The sequence below is a fragment of the Anas acuta genome, chromosome 28, assembly GCF_963932015.1.
Source record: "Anas acuta chromosome 28, bAnaAcu1.1, whole genome shotgun sequence".
In the NCBI taxonomy this organism is placed as follows: Eukaryota; Metazoa; Chordata; class Aves; order Anseriformes; family Anatidae; genus Anas; species Anas acuta.
Genome location: NC_089006.1, coordinates 1,333,767 through 1,355,759, shown reverse-complemented (window position 1 = coordinate 1,355,759; position 21,993 = coordinate 1,333,767). Strand labels below are relative to the sequence as shown.

General features: G+C 57.9%; 1 protein-coding gene and 1 long non-coding RNA gene across 4 annotated transcripts; one reads left to right on the top strand and one right to left on the bottom strand.

Annotated features, from left to right (window-relative positions):
• Positions 1-666: 666 nt before the first annotated feature.
• Positions 667-17,097, bottom strand: PLEKHO1 (pleckstrin homology domain containing O1). Of its 3 annotated transcripts, none has more exons than XM_068663207.1 (7): positions 16,958-17,096; positions 16,011-16,157; positions 9,315-9,455; positions 8,697-8,801; positions 7,847-7,948; positions 6,642-7,408; positions 667-3,100 (listed from the first exon to the last, which is right to left on the bottom strand). In XM_068663207.1, the coding sequence occupies exons 1-6, from the start codon at positions 16,985-16,987 to the stop codon at positions 6,644-6,646; spliced, it is 1,290 nt and encodes a 429-aa protein (XP_068519308.1). In that variant the 5' UTR covers positions 16,988-17,096; the 3' UTR covers positions 667-3,100; positions 6,642-6,643. The 3 variants fall into 3 exon arrangements, with proteins under 3 accessions (XP_068519308.1, XP_068519310.1, XP_068519307.1); XM_068663209.1 differs by lacking the exon at positions 667-3,100 and adding an exon at positions 5,312-6,371 and having other exon boundaries at positions 16,011-16,148; positions 16,958-17,097; XM_068663206.1 differs by lacking the exon at positions 667-3,100 and adding an exon at positions 5,312-6,371.
• LOC137845762 (uncharacterized) lies at positions 15,553-19,971 on the top strand. The gene is made up of 2 exons (XR_011090265.1): positions 15,553-15,890; positions 16,484-19,971. It is a non-coding gene; the product is annotated as an uncharacterized lncRNA (long non-coding RNA).
• Positions 19,972-21,993: the final 2,022 nt, after the last annotated feature.

The window sequence follows — 21,993 nt, the reverse complement described above, 5'->3', positions numbered from 1 at the left end:
AACCTGCCTCCAGGGGTACCTGGCTGGGGCTGCTGGCAGTGGCAGCAGGTTGTGGCCAAGGGCTGCTGTGGGGCTGACAGGGTCTGAGCGCTGCCCTCGCCCCGTGTGAGCAGCTCCCGATGCTCGGTGCCAGCGCCACCCGTCCCAGCAGGTCACTGGCACGGCACCTCCATCGAGAAAAGAGCTCTTCGTGGGGCAATCTGGTTCATCAGCATGAAAATGTGCTCAGTATTAGTCCTGGAAACATCACGTGGTGGTTCTGGTTATGCAAAATCTATTAAGAAAGAGTTCTTTTTTTTTTTTTTTTAGTTTTCCTTTAATTTAAAAAAATTCTTTTCATCACAGCCTTAAAATCAATCAAAGTAAACAGAGCTGCAGCAGACTGGAACAAAGTCCCAGAGTCTGTACATATGGAAGGTTTAATTGACATAAAAATCAGTGCAGATTGGTTCCAAAAGCAACAACCCATTCCACTCCCCCCCTCCCAAATCCCCTTTGTAAGAAGAGGAAAGGAGAAACTGAAATACAAGTCAGAGAGGAAAAGAATTGATAGATCAAGCAACAACAAAATCAGGTCTGTAAATATTCTATTGAGCAGTCGCAGCAAAAAAAATAGCACCTTCAAAGCCCCTTTGTACAATAGACGTGGAAACCAAGGCTTTCCGAGGAGTTTGACGAGTTAGAGGCAGGACAAGGTGTTTTGCTTATGGGCAAGAATCAGCTCCGCCAACTTCAGCTGCTTGGGCTTGTGCGCAGCTAATGGGAGGAAATCAACACCCCTGGAAGGTGATTTATCCATCCCAAGATGAGCGTCTGCGATAGTTTAGATTTACTGGCGATACCATTTCTGGGTAAGGATGTGAACTGACTGCTGGCAGGGAAAACAAATCCCATCCCCATCGACCCATCTTTTGGTGGCATTTCTGTTCCCAAACCACCGACACGCTCTCAGAGGTGGTGGGGGACCCAAGCCCTTAAATTCATTTTTTTTTTTTTTTTCCTGGAAACTTGTTTTGCTCTGGGCTGTGCCTGGTTGGGGGATGAAGCCACACGGTTTGTTAGCCGTGAGGATTCGTTATTCCAGGGTTTTCCTTCGCTCCCTTGGTTTGCAGACGATTTGACCCCTTTGGGCAGTGGAAGAAGAGTGGTGGAAGAGGAATGCGACCCGGTACCACACAGCAAAGCCAACCTTGGGCAGGTCTGACCGGGTGGGTGTTGAAATGTGCTCCCGATATCTACATTTTCTGTGCTCAGCCGCTGCTGGAGCTGGGTGATGGATGGAAACTAAGCGCAGAGGAACTTCGGGTGTCCGAGCAAAGCAGGAGACAGAAAACGGGGGCGGCCGCAGCCTCGCGCCGCAGCCAGGCGAGCTCCTTGGCGAGGGCTGCCCTCATCGTGGCGGCCTTCAGACATCTCCTGCAACCCACAGCCTGATCCTGGCAGTGACATCCCTGCAAGATGTGTGGTTGCTGTGAGGAGAAGCCGCTCGGAGGACGTCCGTGCAACCCGGAGCCTTTGGTGGGTGCCAAGCACCCGGCCCTGCTGACGGCTCCTCGTGGGCCGGAGCTCGTGATGTCCAGAAGAGGAAGGGGCTGGCCACCACCACCTCCCTGCTCTGCCCACGCCGCTGTCCTTTAAGGCCAAACCAACCTTCCAGCAAATAACTAAAAACCCGTGAGTCCCTGAGATCCTTTGCCAGAAGGCCGGGAGTTGGGCCTGGGCTGGGCTGGGGCGCAGCGCCCCGGCCCTCCAGCAGCACCGGGACCAAAGGCAGGCCCTGCCGGGGGGGACACCGGGCTCAGGCCGATGGCCGGTGCCCACCCAGCTCTGTCAAGGCCACGGAGGAGCCCAGAGGCCGGGCAAGGGCAGGGGCAGCCTTCCTGCTGCTGCTTCCTTCAGCCAGCACAGCGCGGCCTCCCAGAGCACGCGTCTCCAGGCCTCGGCCTCCTCGTGCTTTACAGCCCCATCACCGGTCCCTAAAATCTCCCCTTTTCTTGCCCCCAACTCTGCAAAGTCCCCGCTCCCTTCTTCCCGGTGCCTTTTGCTGGCTGTGGGCTCTTGGAGCTCGGGTGCAAACAGCTCCCAGCCCTCTGGAAAGCATTCAGGGGTTGTTTCGGGGGGAGGACAGGAGGCTGGGGGCTTCTGGCCGGCCCCTTCTGCTCTCAGGACAGGCAGACGAGGGAGAAAATCCCACAAGTGCAGAGCCTTCAAGTTTTCTGGGAGGCTGCAGCCAGAGCAAGGAGACAGAGCCCCCAGGGTGGTCCCCATGGGTGTGCAAGGAGGGTTGGGGGGGGGATGGTGCCATTTATTGGAGCCCCCCGAGCCTGACTGAACCGGGAAGGGGCCGGGGTTCCCGCTCCTTCAGAGAGCCCGTGCATGAAGCATGGAGAGATGGAGCAGGGGGCCGTTTTTCTCTAAGTTTTCTCTTCCTGCCTTTTTTTTTGGCGTGTTTGGAGGGACAGGAGCACACGTAAGAGGAGAGCTGGGGGGAGTTTCCCTACAAAATTGCCAAGGAAAGCTGTTTCCTATTGAAAAAGCCAGTAAATAGGTGCAAGCTTCTTTAACAGGAGCCCGCAGCAGGCTTGGGGCAGGTTCCTCGGCACGCTGCAGCTGTGCGGGAAGAAGGGAAGGCAGATTCGGGGAAGGGGATTTGGCAAAAAGTCTTAAATAACGCTCAAAGTTCGAACACCTGAGAAACAAGCGTGTGGCTGGGAGCCTCGGGGACACCGCATCGCTGTGTGTGCCACGCAAGCGGGACCCCAAGGTGCGGTCCCGGGGGGGATTTCAACAAAATCGGACCTCGGTGGGCACCTCGCACCCTGGTGGGCACCACAGCCCCTGCCCTGCGTCGCCCTCTGAGTGGGGAGTGGGGCTGGAGGAGCTCTGGAGGCCGGGCTGCAGAAGGGAAGGGAGGCAGAGGTGATGGGGGAGCAGGCGGGCGGTTTTCTTGCTTTCCCCAAGAGTCCCGGGTCCCTCCGAGAGCCCCCACCGGGATGAGGAGGAGGAAGGAGGCCGTGCTGAGAGCGCCGAACCCTCGGATCCACCGCTTTGTTGGCAATGCTTTCCCTTGTAAACGCTTGCATAATGCTGGGGATGACAGCTGAAAGGGAAGAAAGTCAGAAATCAAAACGAAAGGCCTTTGGAAATGTCCCTGAAGGAGAAGTTGGGAGCGATTTTCCGGAATAAAAGCCTGGAAATTTCCTTTTTGAAAGGGCGTTTCACAGCTCAACACCTCAATCCCTGACTTGGGCACGCACCGGAGTCAAACCGTGGTCAGCACTTGCACGGCACCAGCTCCTGTTTGCACCTACAGCTGCTCCTGCACCATCTCTTCCAGGTATTTGTCTTTTAGGCATTTTCAGCAGCTCTGGGCTGCTCACCAGCCCTCCAACGGGCAGGGACCTGGGGCTCTTCCTCCTTTGGTGACACTGGGCACGGTGCTGCAGGTGGATGTGGGGCCGAGCCTGGAGGACGGGCTCCAAACGCTGAGGTTCCCCCGGCTCGGGCACGCGAAGGGATCTTGCTCTTAAGTATTAAGAAACTCTTAATTCACAATTTCATTCACCTGGGGACATCTGGGCTCCCTGAAAAAAAATTGCCACCCAGAGCAGCTCCGAGGGGCTTTTTGGAAGGAGCAGTGATGCTGGGGACAACGGGGAGCTTCTCAGGGTGTCACCCCAGTGTCTTGTGCTTCAGGTGGGCTCCCGAACCCTCCTGACTCCAAAACACCTACTGGGATCCTTTGCAGAACTTTTTTGTTGTGGCTTGAAGGCTCTTTGTTATCAGTATTATTACTGGAAAAAAGCCAAATTTCTCCCCCCTCTGGGTTTGCTCGCTGGGGGCTGCACTCAAGGTGCAGCAGCACGGAGTGGCTGGCATGTTTTCCATGCACGTGCCATTCTTGCTCGTAATTGGCTTTTTGTCTCTAATCCCACAAGTCGGGTTGACAGGGGAGAACTTTGAAAATTTTAAAATAATTGGAAAAAAAATAAAAAGAATAAAAAGGGCGCAGAATTACAGCCCATTTGGGAGAAGGGGTGGGGGATCTTTCTACCCTTTCTCTTTGCAGTGGGAGGCGCTTGGTAAAACAAAATGTTTTATTTTGACTTGGAGCAATTATTAAGGGAAAACTATTTTTTTTTTTTTATAATACAAAAATATTCCCAAGTGAAAAATAGAGGTTTTATACTCTGAAAAGTCTTTTTTCTTTTTTTTTTTTTTCTTTTCCTTCATAAGACGCTCCCTTTCCCTGGGCCCTGCCAGAAATGATGCTTCCCAACAGGAGCAAATTCTGAAAGAAAGTTCAGCTTTGGCAACATCGAACCTTCCCTAAATCAGCCCCATCATCTCCTCCAAACCTCGTTTTAGTTACAAGGAAAAAGGCTTGCACGGGCTGGGCCAAAAAACTGCTATCATCCCATCGCTCTGCCCCCGTGCAATGCCTCCTGTGGGGAGCAGGGTGCAGGGGACGGCCAGGAGGATCCAGCCCCAAAACTTTGTTGAGGCAGAACCGAAACACGCTTGTTGACTTCACAAAACAGTGTTTTGGGTGACCTCAGTGCCTCTGGAACTGCTCAGGCTCTATTAATCAGCCGATTTCTGTATTAACGTGGCGCTGAAGAAAGACCAGGGGTGTTCCCATCCTCGCTCGTGGCACCTGTGCGTCCCTGCGCAATTCACACCGCCGGGCTTTTGGAATAGCTTTCCTGCTTTGAAAACAAGGCTAGCGTTAATGCTGAGCGTCACACCTGGAAATTATTTGCATATTTTTCTTGTTCTCTTGATCAAAGAGCTGAGCGGGAAGGGTTTTATCGGAGTGGCTCACGTGCGTTCCCTTTTAGTCTCTTCTAGGGATTACGCTTTTTCCTCTGATGCAACCAGACAGATCCTTCGAGTGATAACAAAGGTGAGGAAAGATGCTAGAAGAGAAGTGCTGGATGGGTGAGACGTGTTCCCCCGGCCTGCAGCAGCGTGGGCTCAGCAGCAGAGCGTGACCATGCCGGTGTTGCCATCCCAAAACCGTCCTTCGGTGACGGGCCAAGAGCTGTGCCAGAGCCGGGAGCGAGCAAGAGCTTGGCGCGAGGCTGGGTTTGAAGCCTGTCCGTAATGAGACCTTCAGGAACCCGGTGCCAGGAGTAACGATTCTGATGGGAAGGTGGGAGGAGGAGCAATGGGAACCGAGCAGAAATGCTTTCCTCGCAGCGCTGGCGTCTGCTTCAGCAGCACGGCACTGGGGAGCGGAGCACAAGTGACGGGAGCCGGGCTCCTGTCCCAGGGAGCCCGGGGTTAAAAGAAAATAGACAACACCGACTGCAGCCAGGAAATAACTCTCTTGGTTTTAATATTTTCAGGGGTTATTCGCAATGTAGGCAAGGGAATTGGATTTCTTTAAAAAAAAAAAATAATAAAATAATGATTGGATGTTATCACATTGGTGTACTCTGAGCCCTGCGAGACATCCTGACATCCACCTCGTGCCCTTCTGCGTAACGGCATGCGAGCTGAGCCCCGTGGAGCAAAGCCCTCGCCTCGGTGGGTCTGATCCTGACCCCAGGGAGCAGCAGGGACGACCCCCTGCCACCCCACCGAGCGAGATTCAAACCCACCAAAACTCCCTTTGGCTCTCGGTTTCCGGCTGCCGCTTGCACGCAACCCTGATTTTTCCATTTCCCCTCAGCTCAAAGAAAAGAGGAAAAATAAAAATTAAAAAAAAAATAAAAAGAAGAAATGAAAATGAAAAAGCCAGCAAACAACCCCGCCAAACAACCCGCACGGGCTGTCGGGTAGATTCAAGGCTTTCATCCTCTATTTGCACAGAAAGGAAGACGTGGAGCCGCTCACTCCCATCGCACGGGGCTGGGGGGGGGTCTGTAAAGCATCGCCGGAGCCAGGGCTGGTTTGGGCACGGATTGCATACCTGCTGCCCTCCCTTTGGAGGGCTGAAAAATGTACCACGAGACGAGCAGCCGCCGACCCCGGAGTTCACAGCGGGACCGTGCCCGGACGGGAGCCTCGCGGCTGCAGTCCAGCCCGTGCCGCCGCCGGCTCGCGGGAAACCTGAGGTCAGCCGGAGCTTCCGAGCATCTCCGAGACAGTTCCTGGGTGCTGGGGGACTTGCAAGCATTGGCTGGGACGGACACCTTTTGTTTGTCATTTATTTCCGAGAGGACAGTGAGGGAGCAAGACAAGACTCCTGGTCAAGGAGCTGCGGTGCAGGATACAGCTCGGTTTGGAGAGCAGCAAAGCCAGGGCTCGTACAGCGCAAGAGCATCCGTCCCCATCGTTACGCACGTGCTGCTCCAGGCATGCAGGGGCATTTTGTAGGAGCTGGTGCTTTCTGCCGTCCTCCAAGCATGACAGAAGCTGGGGGCCTGCGGTGCAAAGGGTGCTTTTTAAAATAGGAGGTATAAACTGCAACTGAATTTATTGGAGCACGGGGTCGTTTCACCGGGGGGGTTGGGGGGGGGTGGAGGGGTGATGGAGGAGAGGAAAGGTTCAAGCTTTGAGAAGCAAACTCAGGTGAGAACAGGCACCTTTTCACTCTTTCAAACACTGAAAATAATAATAATTAAAAAAAAGAAAAAGAAAAAAGACCAAACGGCCGCCCTCCCGTGTCCCTCCCTCCCCATCCCAAGGCTTGCCTTCACATCATGCTCTTCCTGTAGTGGGCCTGTGAGCTCTGTTTGGGCTTTGAGTCCGACTGCTGCAGTTCGAACTGTTTGTACAGGTCCCTCAGCTCCCGGATCTCCTGCAGCACCCTCTTGGCCTGGCTCCAGGTGGAGGAAGCCTCCCCCAGCAGCCTCTCGGATTCCTGCAGGATCCTCTCAGAGTCCGACTTGGAAGACGAGGAGGAGGAAGAGGTGGTGGTGCTGGTGCTGGTGTTGGAGTCCTTGGCCTTCCTCTTGCCCTCCCCGTAGCCCTTCACCTCCGTCAGCAGTTCCTGAGTTTTTTCCAGTTTCAGTGCAACCAGTTCTTGTATCCGGGACAGCTGCTCCGGCTCCGCGGAGGCAAACTGCGCCTCCAGCCCCCTCCTCAGCACCGCCCGGTGCGCGGAGGAGTCCCGCCGGGACAGGATTTCTTCCATGGAGGCACATTTATTCTTTTCCGAGTGCGAGAGCTTTTTGGGGACCTGCGGGGTGTACATGGTCCCTTTGTCAAAGGAGTCATTGCGCGGCGCGGACCTGTCCCACGAGGTCACCTCCCGCCTCGGGAGGCTCCCAGTCCGGCCCTTCTCCGGCGCTTTGACATTCTCCGAATCCGAGCGGCGCCGGCCGGCGGCGAGATGTGCCACCGACTTGTCCAGGTCCACCCGAAAACTCTCTTCGCAGGTGCCGTGGTCCTCCGGGGAGGCGTCCTCCTCCTGGATCAGGTCGAGGGTCAGCATGCCGTCAGAGGTTGAGGTAGATGCCTGCGGGGGGGCAGAGAGGTCTGGGTTAGGCTTGTGTTACCTGGAGAGGCACCGAAACCTCAGGCGTGCGTCCCCTGGGTGTGCGATGATGGAGCAGGGACAACAGCAAGCACCGGGTCCCTGCTCCTAGCCAGGGCACGGGGTGGACAAACAGTGGGATGTGCCAACGTGGGGACACCCCAGCCCCAGGGACACCCCCCAGCGGGACCCCGAAGGCGCATTTCGGTTCCAGCCCTGGTGACACGAGTGTCGGTGACTCTGCCAGACCTACACAACGCGATGGAGAGCGCTGCAGGACCGGGGGGCTGCTCCTGGCACCCAAGGGGAGCCCCGAGGCTCGTGGCAAGTCGCAGCTCGGGCCAGAGCTCAAGCACCCGCTGATAAATGAAATAACCACAGGGAATTTTACCTAACCGGCCTGGGGGTTGCCGTACGTACCACAGCCATCAAATGTCCCCGTGTCGGGGGGCGTCGGGAGTGCTGGATTTTTGCTCTGTCGCGCGTCGGGTGGGCGAGGTAGCTGTCCTCTTCGACAGTCACCTACAGCGGTGGCAAAGCCCAGTGAGCACCCAGGTTCTCGGGAAACCCAACGCTTCTGACGAGGGGTCAGGTTTGTTGGGGTCCCCACATCCATCCCCTCTGTGCCCAGAGTCATTCCTGGCCATTCCCACCTGCAGTGATTGATCGCCTCTCCTCACAGCCAGCCATCCCACTGCATCGCCGTCCCCATCCCTGCTCTGAAGCTTTTCCCGTGCTATGACCTAAGTTCCCCTTCCCTACAGGGGTTTGTGTCACCATCACGGCAGCCCTGAGTGTGGATGGGAGAGGCTGGGGGCTAAAACCATTGGCACGGAGCATTAAAATGTGAAACGGGGCTGAAACGCGGCGAGGGGCACGGCCCCGGCACTGGAGGGCTCGGCAGGATGGAGAGGGGCCGAGGTGGGGTGGCAGATGGTGCCCGTGGGCGGCTCTCAGCAGGGGACCGTGTTGGTTTTCAGCTAATTCCTTAATTCAGTTCCACTGCTTAAAGCTCCTTTGCAAACCCAAACGCACGGCGAGGACAGGAAGGAAGCTCTGGGAAGCCCTGAAAAGCTCTGGGAAGCCCTGGGAAGCCCTAGGAAGTCCTCCCCTCCACAATCCCAATCCCTGTGCAAGGCGTGAGGGCTCGCACGGGAATTCTGAGGCTACGTGGGGTCAAACCACCCGCAGCTCCAGCAGAGCCCACCCTACAGGCAGCCAAAAAGCATCGCCCAAAATATTACAGCTGAGATGTCGGCGTCCCGCTCACCTCGTCCAAGATGCGGTTCTTAGCACGAGTGATTGCGGAGTTGAGGGCGTTGATCCAGGACTCCTTCTCTTCCGGACTCACAGCCAGGAAGATGAGATTTGGAGCCTATAAAAGAAGGGACTCAGCTCAGAGCCTAAAGCCCTCCAGGGATGCTCACTTCTGGCCTCTGCAGAATTTTGTTCAGTTGTCCCATTGCTCATGTCACTTGGGGACGGCGCGGCCGCTTCCCATTTTCCCCCTTCTCCTCCCCGTCTGCCTGGCAGGGTGTTACCCAACTCCTCCCAAAGCCAGGGACGGCTCAGGACAGAGACCTCCAGGGTCCTTCTCCCAGGCAGCCGTGCCCCCATCCTGGCACTTTTTAGCTTTTTAGGCAGCGCTCGTGGCACAAATCCCCCTGCGGCTCTTTGATGCTCCCCTTGGCTGTCTTCTCTGTGCGACCCCACAGAGCCCCCGCTCCTCCCCGCAGCTCTCCCGCTGCCGCCAGCCCCGCGGTGGGGATCTGTGGGTTTTTAACCTCATTTTGTTCTCCTGCAGAGCTCAGGCCCAGCATCACCCCCAAAATTGCATCGAGCCCCCCAGAGCTCACGGCTTTCCGGGGCTGACCGCGTGCTTGCGTACCGTGTTTCCAGGCTGCCTGGAGTGGGCGAGGGTAAATTTGCTGTGGTTCTTTTTGCTTCTGCTTTTGGACTTCCTGAGCTCTTCACATTTCTCATAATCGCTCAGGTCAAACATTTCCTGCACATTTTTTTCATCTTTTACCTGCAAAACAAAACAGAAACGGCCGCCGGGCGGGTGTCAGCTGGAGCAAGTGCCGACGGACGGGGGGTGCCCGACCTGGGGTGAGCGTCGCCCACCCAGGGCACGAGTGCAGCACTTCTAGCTGGTGCTACGCTCAGTTTTGGGGGAGAAACAGAGCTTTTCAGCATGGTATCATTAACTCGAGTCGGGAGACGTATTTAGAAGGATGACTTGAAAATCAGTCTCCTGGGTTAGCTCCTGCTTTGCTCCAGGATTCCTCCGGGAACCCCAAGCACATCGCGGTCACTGCGCCACTTCCCCAAAGTCCCCGCGGGGTGGGCAGGCTCTGCCCGGTGCTTGCGGACCCCCCAACCGAGCAGGATCGGTGCCAGCAGCGTGGAGAGGACCCTGCCTGCGGGAGGAGGTGGCTACGAGGGGCGATCACGTTGGTGCTCGCTGCTTTTCCCGAGACAGCACAGCACCAGCCGGAGGGATGAAGCTTAGCGCTTCCTATTTTTAACCCGGTGGCATTAGCGCAGCCTGACAGCTGATTCGGGGGGGCGGGTGAAGCCCACCCAGCCCCGGCCCACGGCCACCAGGAGCGTGCTGCTCCCCAACGAGGGGCTCAGGGCTCAGCGAGGCACTGCCGGGGGCTCGGCCTGGGGTCCCGTGGGACATCCGAGGGGGAAGCGAGCGCCGGGGCCGAGGCTCGCTGCCGCAAGCATTTCTCAGTTCTCGTTGTGAAGCCACCTCGCAGCTGCTGCAAGATGTCTCTGCTTCCACATCCATGCCCCTAGCAGCCGTGGGGTGCAGCCTTCCCTTCCGCTGCTGTCCTTAGCAAAAGTCGGACCCCCAAACTTGGCTCCAGGCTCTAGGGCGCAGCCCCAAAAGCGCCTGATTTCTGCTCAAAGCATCCTCACGACAGCCTATGGGCTGTCGTGACCAGATAGTGAAGTCTCTGGCACATCGTGCCCGCTCGTATTCCCTCCCCGTGCGTTTCTAATCGGCTTTCCCCTCGCCGCAGCACCATCCCGAATCCACCTCTTTCCAAGAATCTTGGCTGAACTCAGCCCCAGCCGTCTGCGGCAGGAGGAGCCGATCCCCCCGAGCCCCGGCTGCGGCAGAAGTCCTTGCTCCAGATGTTTGCTCATGTAGGTCACTGGGACTTCCCCAGCCCTCCCCTCGCGTCTCAGACACCCAGAGCCTGCACGGCGGAGGCAGGCGAGCCAGACACCTTCCCTCCAGGATCCCAAACCCTTGCCTCTAGCCCACCTCACCCCTAGGACCACCTACAGGGGTCTGCAGAGCAGTCAGGCTTGAAGGTGGTGGGGGCAAACACCCTTCAGTTGCCACCAGACCAGGGCTGATGTGTGCCAGGGATGTGGCACCGCACTCGTCCCCACGGCACCGCCGGTGCCCTGCGTGCGCACGGACCTGTGACAAACCCTAAAGGGCTGAGCCCCATCCCTGGGCACTAAAGGGATGGTGTCGGGGTCCAGAACTTTAGTTTTGGGCCAGGTGGGCACGTTCAGCCCCCTGTGGGGGTTTTTGGCTCCGTGCAAGTAAAAAATCCTTTGGGTCCATGTTGGCTCTGCGCTAAGGTGCTTCTCCGCATGCTGTGCGTGATGTTCCCCTGCTGCTGCTGCTGCAAATATCGCAGCAATCCCACGGCAAACTGGGCAGAATCTGAGCTGCGAGGGGGCTCTCCTCGTTTCCACCAGCAGGGCTTTGGGCTTGGTGCAGCCATGCAGCACGCGGGGCTCTGGGGGATGTTTTGGAGGAAGGAGCCGTGAGCTGGAAGGAGCCACCGGTGCCCGTCCCTGGCAGCAGGGGGTCCTTTCTCCCCCATGGGTGTGATGTGGGGCAAGCAGACGGGTCTCAAACCTCCTGGACAGCCAGCTCCTGCCCTCTGCTCTGCAGCAAGAGGTTCCCCTCGTGATCCTTTGGTGGGATTCGCCCGAGCAGCTCCCCGCTGCGACACGGCAGGCTCAGCGCAAATACAGAAGGCTGCAGAAAATCACGAGGCACCGAGCAGAACGTACCCACCAGATATTCATGAGGGGCTCGGGGCATAACAAAAAACCTGCCAAGCCCGGCAGCCCAACGCTGGCAGCCCGGGGGCTGGCACCGACCAGCCTGCACTCCCCGAGCGGAGACGAAAGTTTCACTTCAGCTCTGCCACCCAGCAGAGGGACCGAAATTTCTGCACAGTTCAGCTGAAATCAGGCTATCGCTCGGCTGCCACCTTCTCCATCCCTTGCTCCCCATCATCAGCCTGTGAGAAATTCGGCTCTCGGAGCACCCTGCACCCATGGCCCCACTCCCCAACCTGCAGCCACCCCAGTACGGGACTGGGAGCGCTGGTGCCACCTGTGCCATTGTGCGGGACGGTGCCACCGAGACCTTGTGCCGAAAGTGTCCAAAGTGCAAAGCGTGGAACCGAGCTTGGCCGAGCAGGAGGAGGAGGAAGGTGGGGAGGGAGGAAGGAAGCTTTCAAGGTACAAGATGCAAGGAGGGAAGGGGCAGCAGGTCCCAGCTGGCCAAAAGCCGAAGCCTCCCTGCGGGCACGAGCGGCACCGGCACGGGAGCAGCACCTGCACCGGGGCAGCACCGGCGTTTTGCAGCCGTGGTGTGCACAGGAACCATGCACAGGAACCCCAGGCACTGCTCTGCACACACACGCACGCCCTTGCACACCCACGTGTGTGCACACACACATCCCTGCCAGGCGCCGGGCGTTTGGCGGTGCCGTAGCGAGTGGGGAGCGAGAGCAGGCGACTTTTCAAGTGCTCTCGTGGTAATTGAGTCGCCGCCGTTGGTAGCAAACAAGAAAAGGCTGAAGGAAACCCCGAGAAGCATTTCCTCATTAACATCTCGTCATCGCGGGGCCGTTCATGCTGTCTGGACAGCCCTGGGCTTCCTGGCAGGAAGTGGCAGGAGCCCAGCTGTGTGTCTGTGGCGGTCTGGCTGCAATTCCCAAGCGCGGAGCAGTAACAAAGCCGCGCTACAAACAGCAGAACAATTACCAGAAATTTGGGGGGCTGGGGGGGAGGCGAAGGGAGCCGGTGTGGAGGGGGAAGAACGCAGAAAATAGTTTGAAGGAGGTTTTGCTTCGCAGAGAGCCGCTCGCCTCAGCACATCTTGCCGCGCGTGTTGCTGCCCCGAATGGTGGTTTTGTTTTTTTTTTTTTTTGGCTGATGACCAAATGCTAAATAATGAAGGGATTTTTTGCCTAAGTTCACCGAGTTCGGCTGGCGGAGCCGAGCGCAGGCTCCCGGCCCTGACCGCGGGCTGCAAGCCCCAGATCCCATTTCGGTGCGTGCTTGGAAGGGCGAAAGGCCGGGGCTGGGAGGGCAGGTTCACAGCCTCCAGCTGATGCCCGAATGCAAGAGCAGAGCTCAGAGCCCTGCCTGCCTTTTCCAGGTGTATCAGCTGGTTAATAAAGCTCGGTTCCTCTCCTTCCAGACCTGGTTTCCACCAGGGAGAAAGCCCAGGCTTTTATCAGCTGTTTCCAGCACCTCCTAACCAAAATGAATAAACCACGGCCAGCCTCCAAGCACGGGTCCCAGGCAGGCCCCTGGAAAGCACAGGGATTCCCAGCAGGTTCCCATGGGATGCTGGTGGGTTTTTGGCAGCGTGACCCTGCTGCTGGGAGCGAGCCCCTTGGAAACCTGCCCCTGCCCCTTGGGGCTGAGCTCTGCATCCTGCACTGACACCTGTGGTGGGGGGCACGACGTCCCCGTCCCCTGCGCCACCGCCCTGCCTTCTGGCAAAAATTCAGGCAGACATCCCTAAATGTCTGCTTTGAATTCCTCAGCAGAGCTGAGGGCAGCATTTGACCCCCTTCTGCCTGTACCACGAGCAACGCGCCTGCTGGTCCGCAGCAGCTGCTGAGCTTAAGAGGAGCTGACAAGAAACACCGAGGTTAATGCCGGAGTTAGCTCCTGCGCTCCAGCCACCACATCCACCTTGCTCCGCTGGCTTTGATGGAGCGAAAATAATTTCGAGCAGAGGGCTTTGATCTTTTGCTGAAGCAGGCGATGGAGCTTCCTCGCTGAGTTTCCAGCTGCCTAGGGGCCGTTCCCACCAGAGCTTTCTGCCCGTGTGTCCTCGGGGTTCCCACCGGGTGATTCCCCCCTTGGCTGTGGCCGGAGCCCCACCAGCAGCGATTCCCGAGCGGAGAGGCTGCCTCCGGAGCGGAGCCTCCCGCACCGCTCACCAGTACAACCCAGCAGCGGCTCCATTTTCTCCACTGGGCATAATCTGGCGTGTGAAAACCCCAAAGAGGCTCCATCCTGTTCCACTTAAGTCCCAATTTGTTAAGCCACCGGCAGGAGCCTCAGGCACCTGCTGCCAGGCAAGGGGGCGCGGAGGGAGCCTGAGCACCGAGGGACGCGTGGCTCCGCGGAGGGGGCACCACGGCAGGTCCCAGAGCGGGTTGGTGTGTGGAGACCTGGCTCTGCCGAGGGTTTTGGGGTTAAAAGTCCCAGCTGCATTGAGCGGGAAGTTTTGGAAATGAGGAGCAGTGGGCAGCCACAGCAGGCGTGTCCATGCGCACACTGGACATGTCCACGTACAAACAGACGTGTCCACGCGCACACCAGACATATCCATGCACAAACCTGACGTATCCATGCACAAACCTGACATATCCATGCACACGCACATTATCTGTGCACACACACACACACCTGACACATCCATGCACGCACACACCGGACACGTCCCCATACACACACCCCCATGTGCAAACCTGAGACGTCCACGCACACACACCCCAAACCAGCACCACACGCCAGCAGCCAGAGCCACCTCAGACCCCGAGATCCCCGGAGCAGGGACACGGGTGGGTTTTTCATTCCCACAGGCACACACTTGGGTGCACGTGCACGCAGCCAGATGTTACCTCTGCAACCACATCGCTACACCACCGCGGATTCTTCCATATAAAGACATCGGCAGTCACTGCTGCGCGTTATTTATGGCCTTTCACACACATACCCGCATGCACACAGCTACAGCACTGCTTCAGCTGCACACACGCTGGTTTTTTTTTCCCCGGGAAGAAAGAAATGCACTCGCCCTGAAGCAACCTCAGGTGCACCCCGTGGCCACTCAGCCACACTGTGCCCGCCGGGATGCAGAGCTCAGGGCCGTTAATGAGACGCGGATGGGAGGGACGGACGGACAGACAGACAGCTTCTTCCTGCACATGTTCCCTGGTGGTGATTCCCGTATGAGTGCAGCCTCGCTTGCCCAGGCTTCCCTGCTGCTCAGCCAAGCAGAGCCTTTTGCTCCTGCTTTATTCTCTGCCCTTCAAAGACTCGGGGCACTGGCGAGCGACACCGCCACCCACCCCAGCACAGCCCCTGGCAGTGCAGCTGGGCCTTCGGGGTGGCCGGGGCTCTGGAAAACGCTCTCATCTTCCCAGGCACGACCCCGTGTGCTCCCCATCCCGGGGAGGGCCCTTTGGACTCGCTGGTGGGGACTCCTCTCCCCTTTGAGCACAACTCCATGTGGCCAGCCCATAACCAGGCTTCCTTCTGCCCCAACATCTGCCTCCATGCCACCTCGGAGCAGGGCCCTGGCACAGGAAAACGTTCCCCCAAGCCGGCGCAGGAGCATGCTGTGGGTGAATCCTTCCCCCTCCTGCTCATCGCCGTGTCCAGCAGGCCCCAAGCTCGGACCCCCGGCCCCAGAGGTTGCGAGAGCTGCTTGGCGGGAGCCATGCGAGGTGACTGGGCCTGCTGCTGAAAACACGTCCCCTCCAGCCCGTGTTACTTCTGGAGATGTGCAGGACTGCAGGATTCCTGGCCACAACGCCTGCCTCCTGAACCCGTCTCTCCGCCCAACTTTTCCCAAACCTACACTCTGGTTGTGTATTTGGGTGCCTCCAGTCGCTGCTCCTTCCCTTGTTTGGGCCCTTTGCCCTGCAGCGTTTATCCCCACCTGCGCTTTGCCGTGTCCCGTGACTCAATTTGCCTCTAAATCAAATTATGCATCGTGCTCAGGACCCCGTTATCTCTCCAGATCCTAAATTGGTCCTAAATCAATCAGACTGGGCCAGGCGGCATGCCTCAGAGCAGCCCCCCAGCCCTGAACAACAGCCAGACACCAGAGGCAGGGACCCACCAGGCCCTGACCCAAATGGGGTGTTTTTACCCCAATTTCCCCACCCTCTCACCCCTCATGGTGAGTTTTTAAGGAGGACTTGGAAGGAGAGCTCTTGCCTGGGGGGTCCCTTGCTGATAAATTGATCGAGACAAAACTAAGGGGGGGCAGCTGTGCGAGGACAGCCGGGGCCCAGCTGCGAGTCACATCCCATTAAATCTCACATAAACCCCACAGCAAGCCCCAGGCCCCAGCCTGGAGCAGGGGCACGCTTCCAGCTGCTGGGGAACCCCTTGAATTTCCTCATTTTTGGGGACAGCAAGCACGAGGACATGGAGAGGTTTGGTAAGGGGGGGGTCCGGTCCCGGCCCCTGGGGGCTGTGGGGGGCTTGGGGCTCGCGGCGCTTTTCATGTGCAAAGGGAAGAAGGGGGGGGGAAGGGAGAGGAAAATGAAACCGAGCCTACCTCCTTCTCCGAGATGTAAAGCTGATCTCCCTTCAAAACCACATAACGGTTCTTCCAGATTTCCCTAAAAATGCCTTTCCCGCAAAATTTCCGCACCCAGCCGATCTTCTCGGGCTGCGCAGACTGCTGGTTTCCATCCTGGTGGCCCTAACACAAAGGGAGAGGGAAGGAAACAGGGAGGAAAAATGGGGTTAATTCGTGCTTTCCTGCTCCCCTTCTCCCCCTCCCTCCTCGCCCAACTTCGCTCCCCGGCCCCTGGCCCCCCACCGCCGCTTGGCCCCGTCCCCTCCGCGTGGATTTTCCGGGGCAGCGACAGCGCCGGGGGGGACACGAGCCCCACGGGCAGGGTTTCACCCCTGCATTATATAAGAAAGCCGCCTGGGTTGCATTCGCCTCCCCCAACGTGCATCTGCTGCCGGAAAGAGGAACGAGGAGATTTGCAACTGATTATTTTTATTTATTTTTTACTGCAGTGGAAATCGCGTTTTTTGAGCCTTTTATCAACATTTAGTCCCAGAGGCGAAATCCATGCTCGGGTTTCTGCTTTGAGATTTCTGCCCAGGGGCAGATAAGATCTGTGGGCACGGCAGGCAACACGCAGGCGGCACCGAGCAAAGCGACAGATCGATGGTGTCTGGGTTTTTATCCTTTCCTTGCGAGCAGAAATGAAAACTGCCTGCCCACATCGCTCTGCCCTGAGCGGCGAATTGCATCTCCGGGCAAATCCGAGAGGAAGGAGAGGCGCTGGGCAGCAGAGGAGAAGGAGACGGCGCTGGGTTTGGGTTTGTTTTGATCCGGTTGGTTTTGCTTTTTTTTTTTTTCTTCTCGCAAAGCGAGGGGCTGTGGTGGGGAGAGGCGGCAGGAGGCGACGAGCCCCCCCCTCCCCAAACCATCCAGGAGCCTCCCCCACCCCACCGTGCCCCGGAGCAGAAGCGATCCGAACTCACCCTTTTGGCAGAATTGGTTTTTTTCATCATTCCTCGGTGCGCCGAGCCGGAGGGAGATGGGGAGGGGGTGGGTGGGGAGGGGGGGTCGGAGAGGGGCTCCCGGCGGCCTCCTCTTGGGGAGAGCGCGGCTGGGAAATACACAGGGCACCTCCGCTCCCTCCCGCTCCGTCCTCGCCCTCTGTAGATCACAGCCGCTCTCCAGTTACATGAGGACCAGCCCGCCTCTGTAACACATCCTTAGCCGCACAGACACCGCGTCCCCCCCCGGCAGCCAGCTCCACCACCACCATCACTGAGCTCTCGTGGGTTTGCACTGGGCTGGCCTGGGCTCCCGAGCTCCATCTATAGCCGTGCGCGTGTGACGTCTGGGGTTCACAATAAAGGGCGAATCGCAGCCCACGAGGGTTTTCTTCTTTGTTTCTGACTCGCTGATGATGGGCGGGGGGCACCCCGGCAGATGGGTGCCCAGCCGAGGTCACGGCAAAACTTCCAGGGATGTGGCAAAGCGGCCAGGAGGCACGGGCAGGGGGCTCTGCCCCGACAGCGGCTGAGATTTTGGATGCGTAACCACGGTTTGGGAAAAGAGGCAGCCCCTGGGGGGCTCGGAGAAGGGCCCACTGCCCAGCACCGATACCTGCGGGCAGGGACCTACGTGGTGAGATGTGGGGCACGGCCTCCCAGATCTAAGGAAATGCTTGGCTTTAAAAAAAAAAAAAAAAAAAAAAGCCCCTTTTTCTGCTTATTTGTTCTTCCCCGTTTGATTTCAGCAGGTGTTGCGAGTTGAGAACTCCCAGTGGGGGATCACAGACGGGGTTAGAGAGAGGCACATAAAAAAGAACAAAAAAGAGAAAAGGAGAAACGGTTCTGTTTGGAATGAGGCAGATAAGGAGAAAGAAATAGATCGATCAATCGCTGATCCATTGATCAATCGCCAATTGATCGATCCGCTGGTTGCTTCACGGTGAAAATTTTCCATCCGAGCCGTCAGTCTGGCACACGCCCACACTTTGCCGATTGCAGACTGGATTTGAACCCGAGTGCGCTGGAATTAATGCGTGGAGAATACTGATGGTGAACTCGAGCGGGGCCGCTCGGGGCTTTTAAGGTGTCGGATGGTGAGCGCAAATAGCGGAGTGTTTTGGGGGCTTGTGAGTGAGGAGCTGGAGGGATGGAGGCGAGCCCTGCTCACCACCCAAAAGGTGACCACCTACGGCCCCCGGTGCCTGGGGGGGAGGCTCTTTCCAGAAGGAGAGCTTCGTCGTGCCCTTGGAATCAAGCGCTGTGCTGGGGGGCTGCTCCCTTCCAGTGCCCTCCCTCGGGATGCTCAGCACAGCCCGGCGTTCGTGGCTGTGGATTTATGGATCTATGGATTTATGGATGTATGGATTTATGGATTTATGAGTGGGTTTTGACTTTTTGAACCAATGCGCAACGCCGGGTGCACCCGGGTGCCTTCCTACCCCTCTAAGCCCAACTACCTCTTGTTAATTAGAGGGTTCCAACAATTCCCAACCCACTCCCCCATCGACCAAAGCAGTGGAAAAGGGGCTTTGACAAAACACAGAAGGCGTCGGGCAGTGCAAACGGCCACGTCTCATCGCCCACCCGGCACAACCGGGCTCTGACGCGGTGCCGATGGCCGTTCCCGTGCCGGGAAGTCACCAAGCATCCGCCCATGGCCAAGCACCAGCACGCTCAGCCCAAGGAGGAGGAATTGAGCTGGAGCTGAAATCCTGGGGCTGCTTCGGAAGAGCCGAGGGGCGTAGCTGGCTGCGGCAGCCCTGTGGCAGTGACTCACGGTGGGAGAGGATGCGACCGCTGATTCAGGGCTGGAAACACCAGCGGCTTGCACGGAAGGAAGGGAGATAGGAGGGAGTCCAGCTCACGTTTCCGTGCCTGAAATGGGCGGCCCCGCTGCTGGCAGGGACCAGGACAGTGCTGATGTGGGGTTCGGAGGGCTGGGGATGGGCTGGTTGTGGCCTCTCTGAGCCAGGGTGGCACATGGAAAGAGGGTGATTCTGCTCGTCCCCATGTCCCCATCGCCGTCCCCATCCTGCCTGCAGCGAGCCTGGGCTGTCCTGCGATGCGCGCTCACAGCAAGGATGGCCTCGTGCCCAGACACGCAGGCAACCAGCCCCCAGTGAAATCCCCGCATCTCGCATACCGGAACAGCTGATGGAAGAATTTAGTCCTTTATTAGCTGCTAATGAACTCGACCCATCGTTTAACAGCCTCTGTGTAGACTGGATGCTGGGACCGTTTGTTTTCCCAGCTTGGCTTTCCAGTAGCGGCGTATTTTTTTATTTTTTATTTTTGCAATGGAGGCAGGATACATCAAAAACACCCGATAAACATCACCGCAGGAAAAAGCAGCGTGTGGCCCCGAGCTGGAGCGGCCCCTTGGGTGCGAGCAAGCCAGGGAGGAGCAGAAGGGTTCAGATCTCCTGTTAAAAACCCACGATGACCACTTCTGTAGCACTTTGGTGCTCCGAAGGGTCCGTGCAGTGATCAGGGTCCCGCTGCTGGGTGCTGGGATCCTGCACCGCGGTCTCTCCAGCACCCCCGACTCCTCACTGCTCCAAAAACTGACCTCAAACCCTCACTTTTTGCTTTCTTTTGCATGAGATAAATCCATGGCCCAAGAAACAGCTCCGCAGGGGCCCGCGGCGCTGCCCTGCGGCTTTGGGTTTGGTGGCACGGGGCACAAAAACCCCACTGAGTTCTGCTGGACCTGGAAGGGCAGCTGAAATTAAAACCTTTCCGCCCTCGTGGCTCCGTCCTTCTTGCTGTCCTAAGTCACCCTGTTGGCTCCTCTCAGCCCTGATGTTGCAGCTTTCCCCCCGACGATGTGTTGATTCACAACAGCTACCAAAATATCCTCTTGCTGCAAAAGCAGAACAACAAACACCCTCGGTTTATTTATGCACTTAACACCCCCACCTCACGCCCCCCCCCCTGCATCATTTTGCCTCTGGATATCAAGTGTGAAACTGCTGCTCAGGAAGACGAAGAGAGTTTAATTAGGGCACGCATTTTTCCTCGTTTCTGAGGACAATTACAGCAGTGCTTTTTGGACAGGGTCAGCTCAGGGGGGACGTCAGATTTTGCAGGGTTTGGGGCTCAGAGTGGCAGCGAGGTGGCTCCCGCAGGGCCCAGCACCAGGCAGATAAAGAACCGTGCGTGGAGCAAAATGCTTCGCTCCCGAGGTGTTGAAAGTCCTTCTGTTACAAAGAAAGGCTGAGCTGGGAAGAAAAGGGAACTTAATTTTATTCCGGGGGGGCCAAACTAGTTTGACGTTTGCCAAATGAAGTTTCTCCAAAGTTTTGATTCTGACAAAAAAAACCAACACCCTCAAACAGTTCAGCCGAATGCGTGAGCAAAGCGGTTCAATGCCACATTTGCATTTTGCACTGAAAAAAAAAAAAAAAAAAGGGCAGCTTTGGAGCAAAAAATTTCACCCGGGCTCAGCATCCTGCGGAAGCATCACCTCCCTTTCTCCCCAAACCACGGCTTTGCCCTTCGCCTTCCAGCAGCTGGGGATGGAGAAGCTCAAGGGGCGTCCTCCCAGCTCCTTCTGGTCCCTGCTCCTTGGGCAGACGCCGGCTGCGCTTCCAGGGCTCTTCCCTTTAGCCCGGAGCCTGCAGGAGCCGTGGTGAGGAGCGGGGCTTTGAATGGCCGAGGCTCCCCCACGTCGCCCCCGCCAGCGCGGAACAATGCGAGCCGAGCCACAGAAAAGCCCAGAGCCTCCCACCTCCTACCCAGGGCCCTGCTGGTTCCTTTTCAGCTCGGCGGTTTCTCCATGAGAAAATGCCCTGGGAAAGCGAGGCTTCGGGGCGGGGGGGCTTTTGTTCGTGATGCCCTAGACCCGAGCCGCAGCTTTTCCTTCCCAAGACGTCAGAGGAAGGCCCCTGGGAGCTGCTTCTCCCCCCCATCCGGCGTTGTATGGCCACCAGGAGGCAAATGAATAACCCCACAAAATGATCTCGGGCATCTGGCGGCACGGCGGAAAGCCCCAAAAGAGATGGGGGCAAAGCCCAGGGGCTAAGAAGCGAGGTGGGGTCGTTGTCACTCCAGTGCCGACCCCCAAAGAGACCCAGGGAGGACGGGCAGCCCAGGGACGGGTGCTTTGGGATGGACGGGGTGTGTGGCTCCAGCAGGTGCCATAAGGCTGTAGGAACACCGCTGTGGGGTCCCCTGCTCGTAGCGTGCAGCCTGGGGCAGGGGCAGGAGCAAAGCCCCCCCCCAGCTGCTGCCTGCTCATTTTGTACTCATTTTGTACTCATTTTGTGAGCTCGGCGGGGCAGAAAATTGTGGATGGCCGAGGGGAACGCCAAACCCCAGCGCTTCTCCGCGATGTGAGCCTCTGGTTTGCAAAGCCCCAAGGGTTTTGTGTCAGGTTTGGGCCAAACCTACGCTCGCCAGGAAGCCAAAATTGGGGAGATGGCAAAGGAAAAGGCTGAGGAGCAGGATTGACGTGGGAGAGGCCGGTGGAGTCCCAGCCCCCGCGGTACCAGGAGCAAAACTTCCACGGCTGGTGGGAGACGGAGCTGCCCGACGGGAACATCGGAGCCCGCTGGCTAAATAACAGCCGGGGCGTGAATCCTACAGGGAGAGCAGCAAAACGTGTCAGCTTCCGAGAGGCGCGGATGCAGGCGATGAGCTGGAAGCTCTGCCAGCACCCGGCCCGGCGCAAACAAAGCCCCACGGCCCCAAGCGAGGAAGGAAGCGGTCCCGAAGGGTGTGCGTGGGAACCCTGCCCCGTGCCCTGACCCCATTAGTGTCACACCACAGCCCTGGTGAGGCTCCCGCACGGAGCATCAAGCCTTCAGCACCACGGGGATGGTTTTGGGTGGATGGGCGCCCGAGCTCGGAGCGATGACCTTGCTTCAGGGAATGAAGCCAGAGAAATGAGTGCGAGTTCAAGCATTTTCCGTCCGCGGCAGCTCTGCAGAGCTCGCAGGGAACGGGAGGTTCAGTCCCGTCCGCTTACGGGAAGGCAGGAGATAAGGGAGAGCCCAGCTCCTTGGCAGCAGACG

Coding starts and splice junctions, on each gene's coding strand:
- PLEKHO1 (XM_068663207.1), bottom strand. CDS start 16,987: ATGATGAAAAAAACCAATTCTGCCAAAAGG. Junction 7,949..8,696: donor AGAACCGCATCTTGGACGAG/GTGAGCGGGACG, acceptor CCACCGCTGTAG/GTGACTGTCGAAGAGGACAG. Junction 7,409..7,846: donor GGGGACATTTGATGGCTGTG/GTACGTACGGCA, acceptor GCCCCCCCGCAG/GCATCTACCTCAACCTCTGA.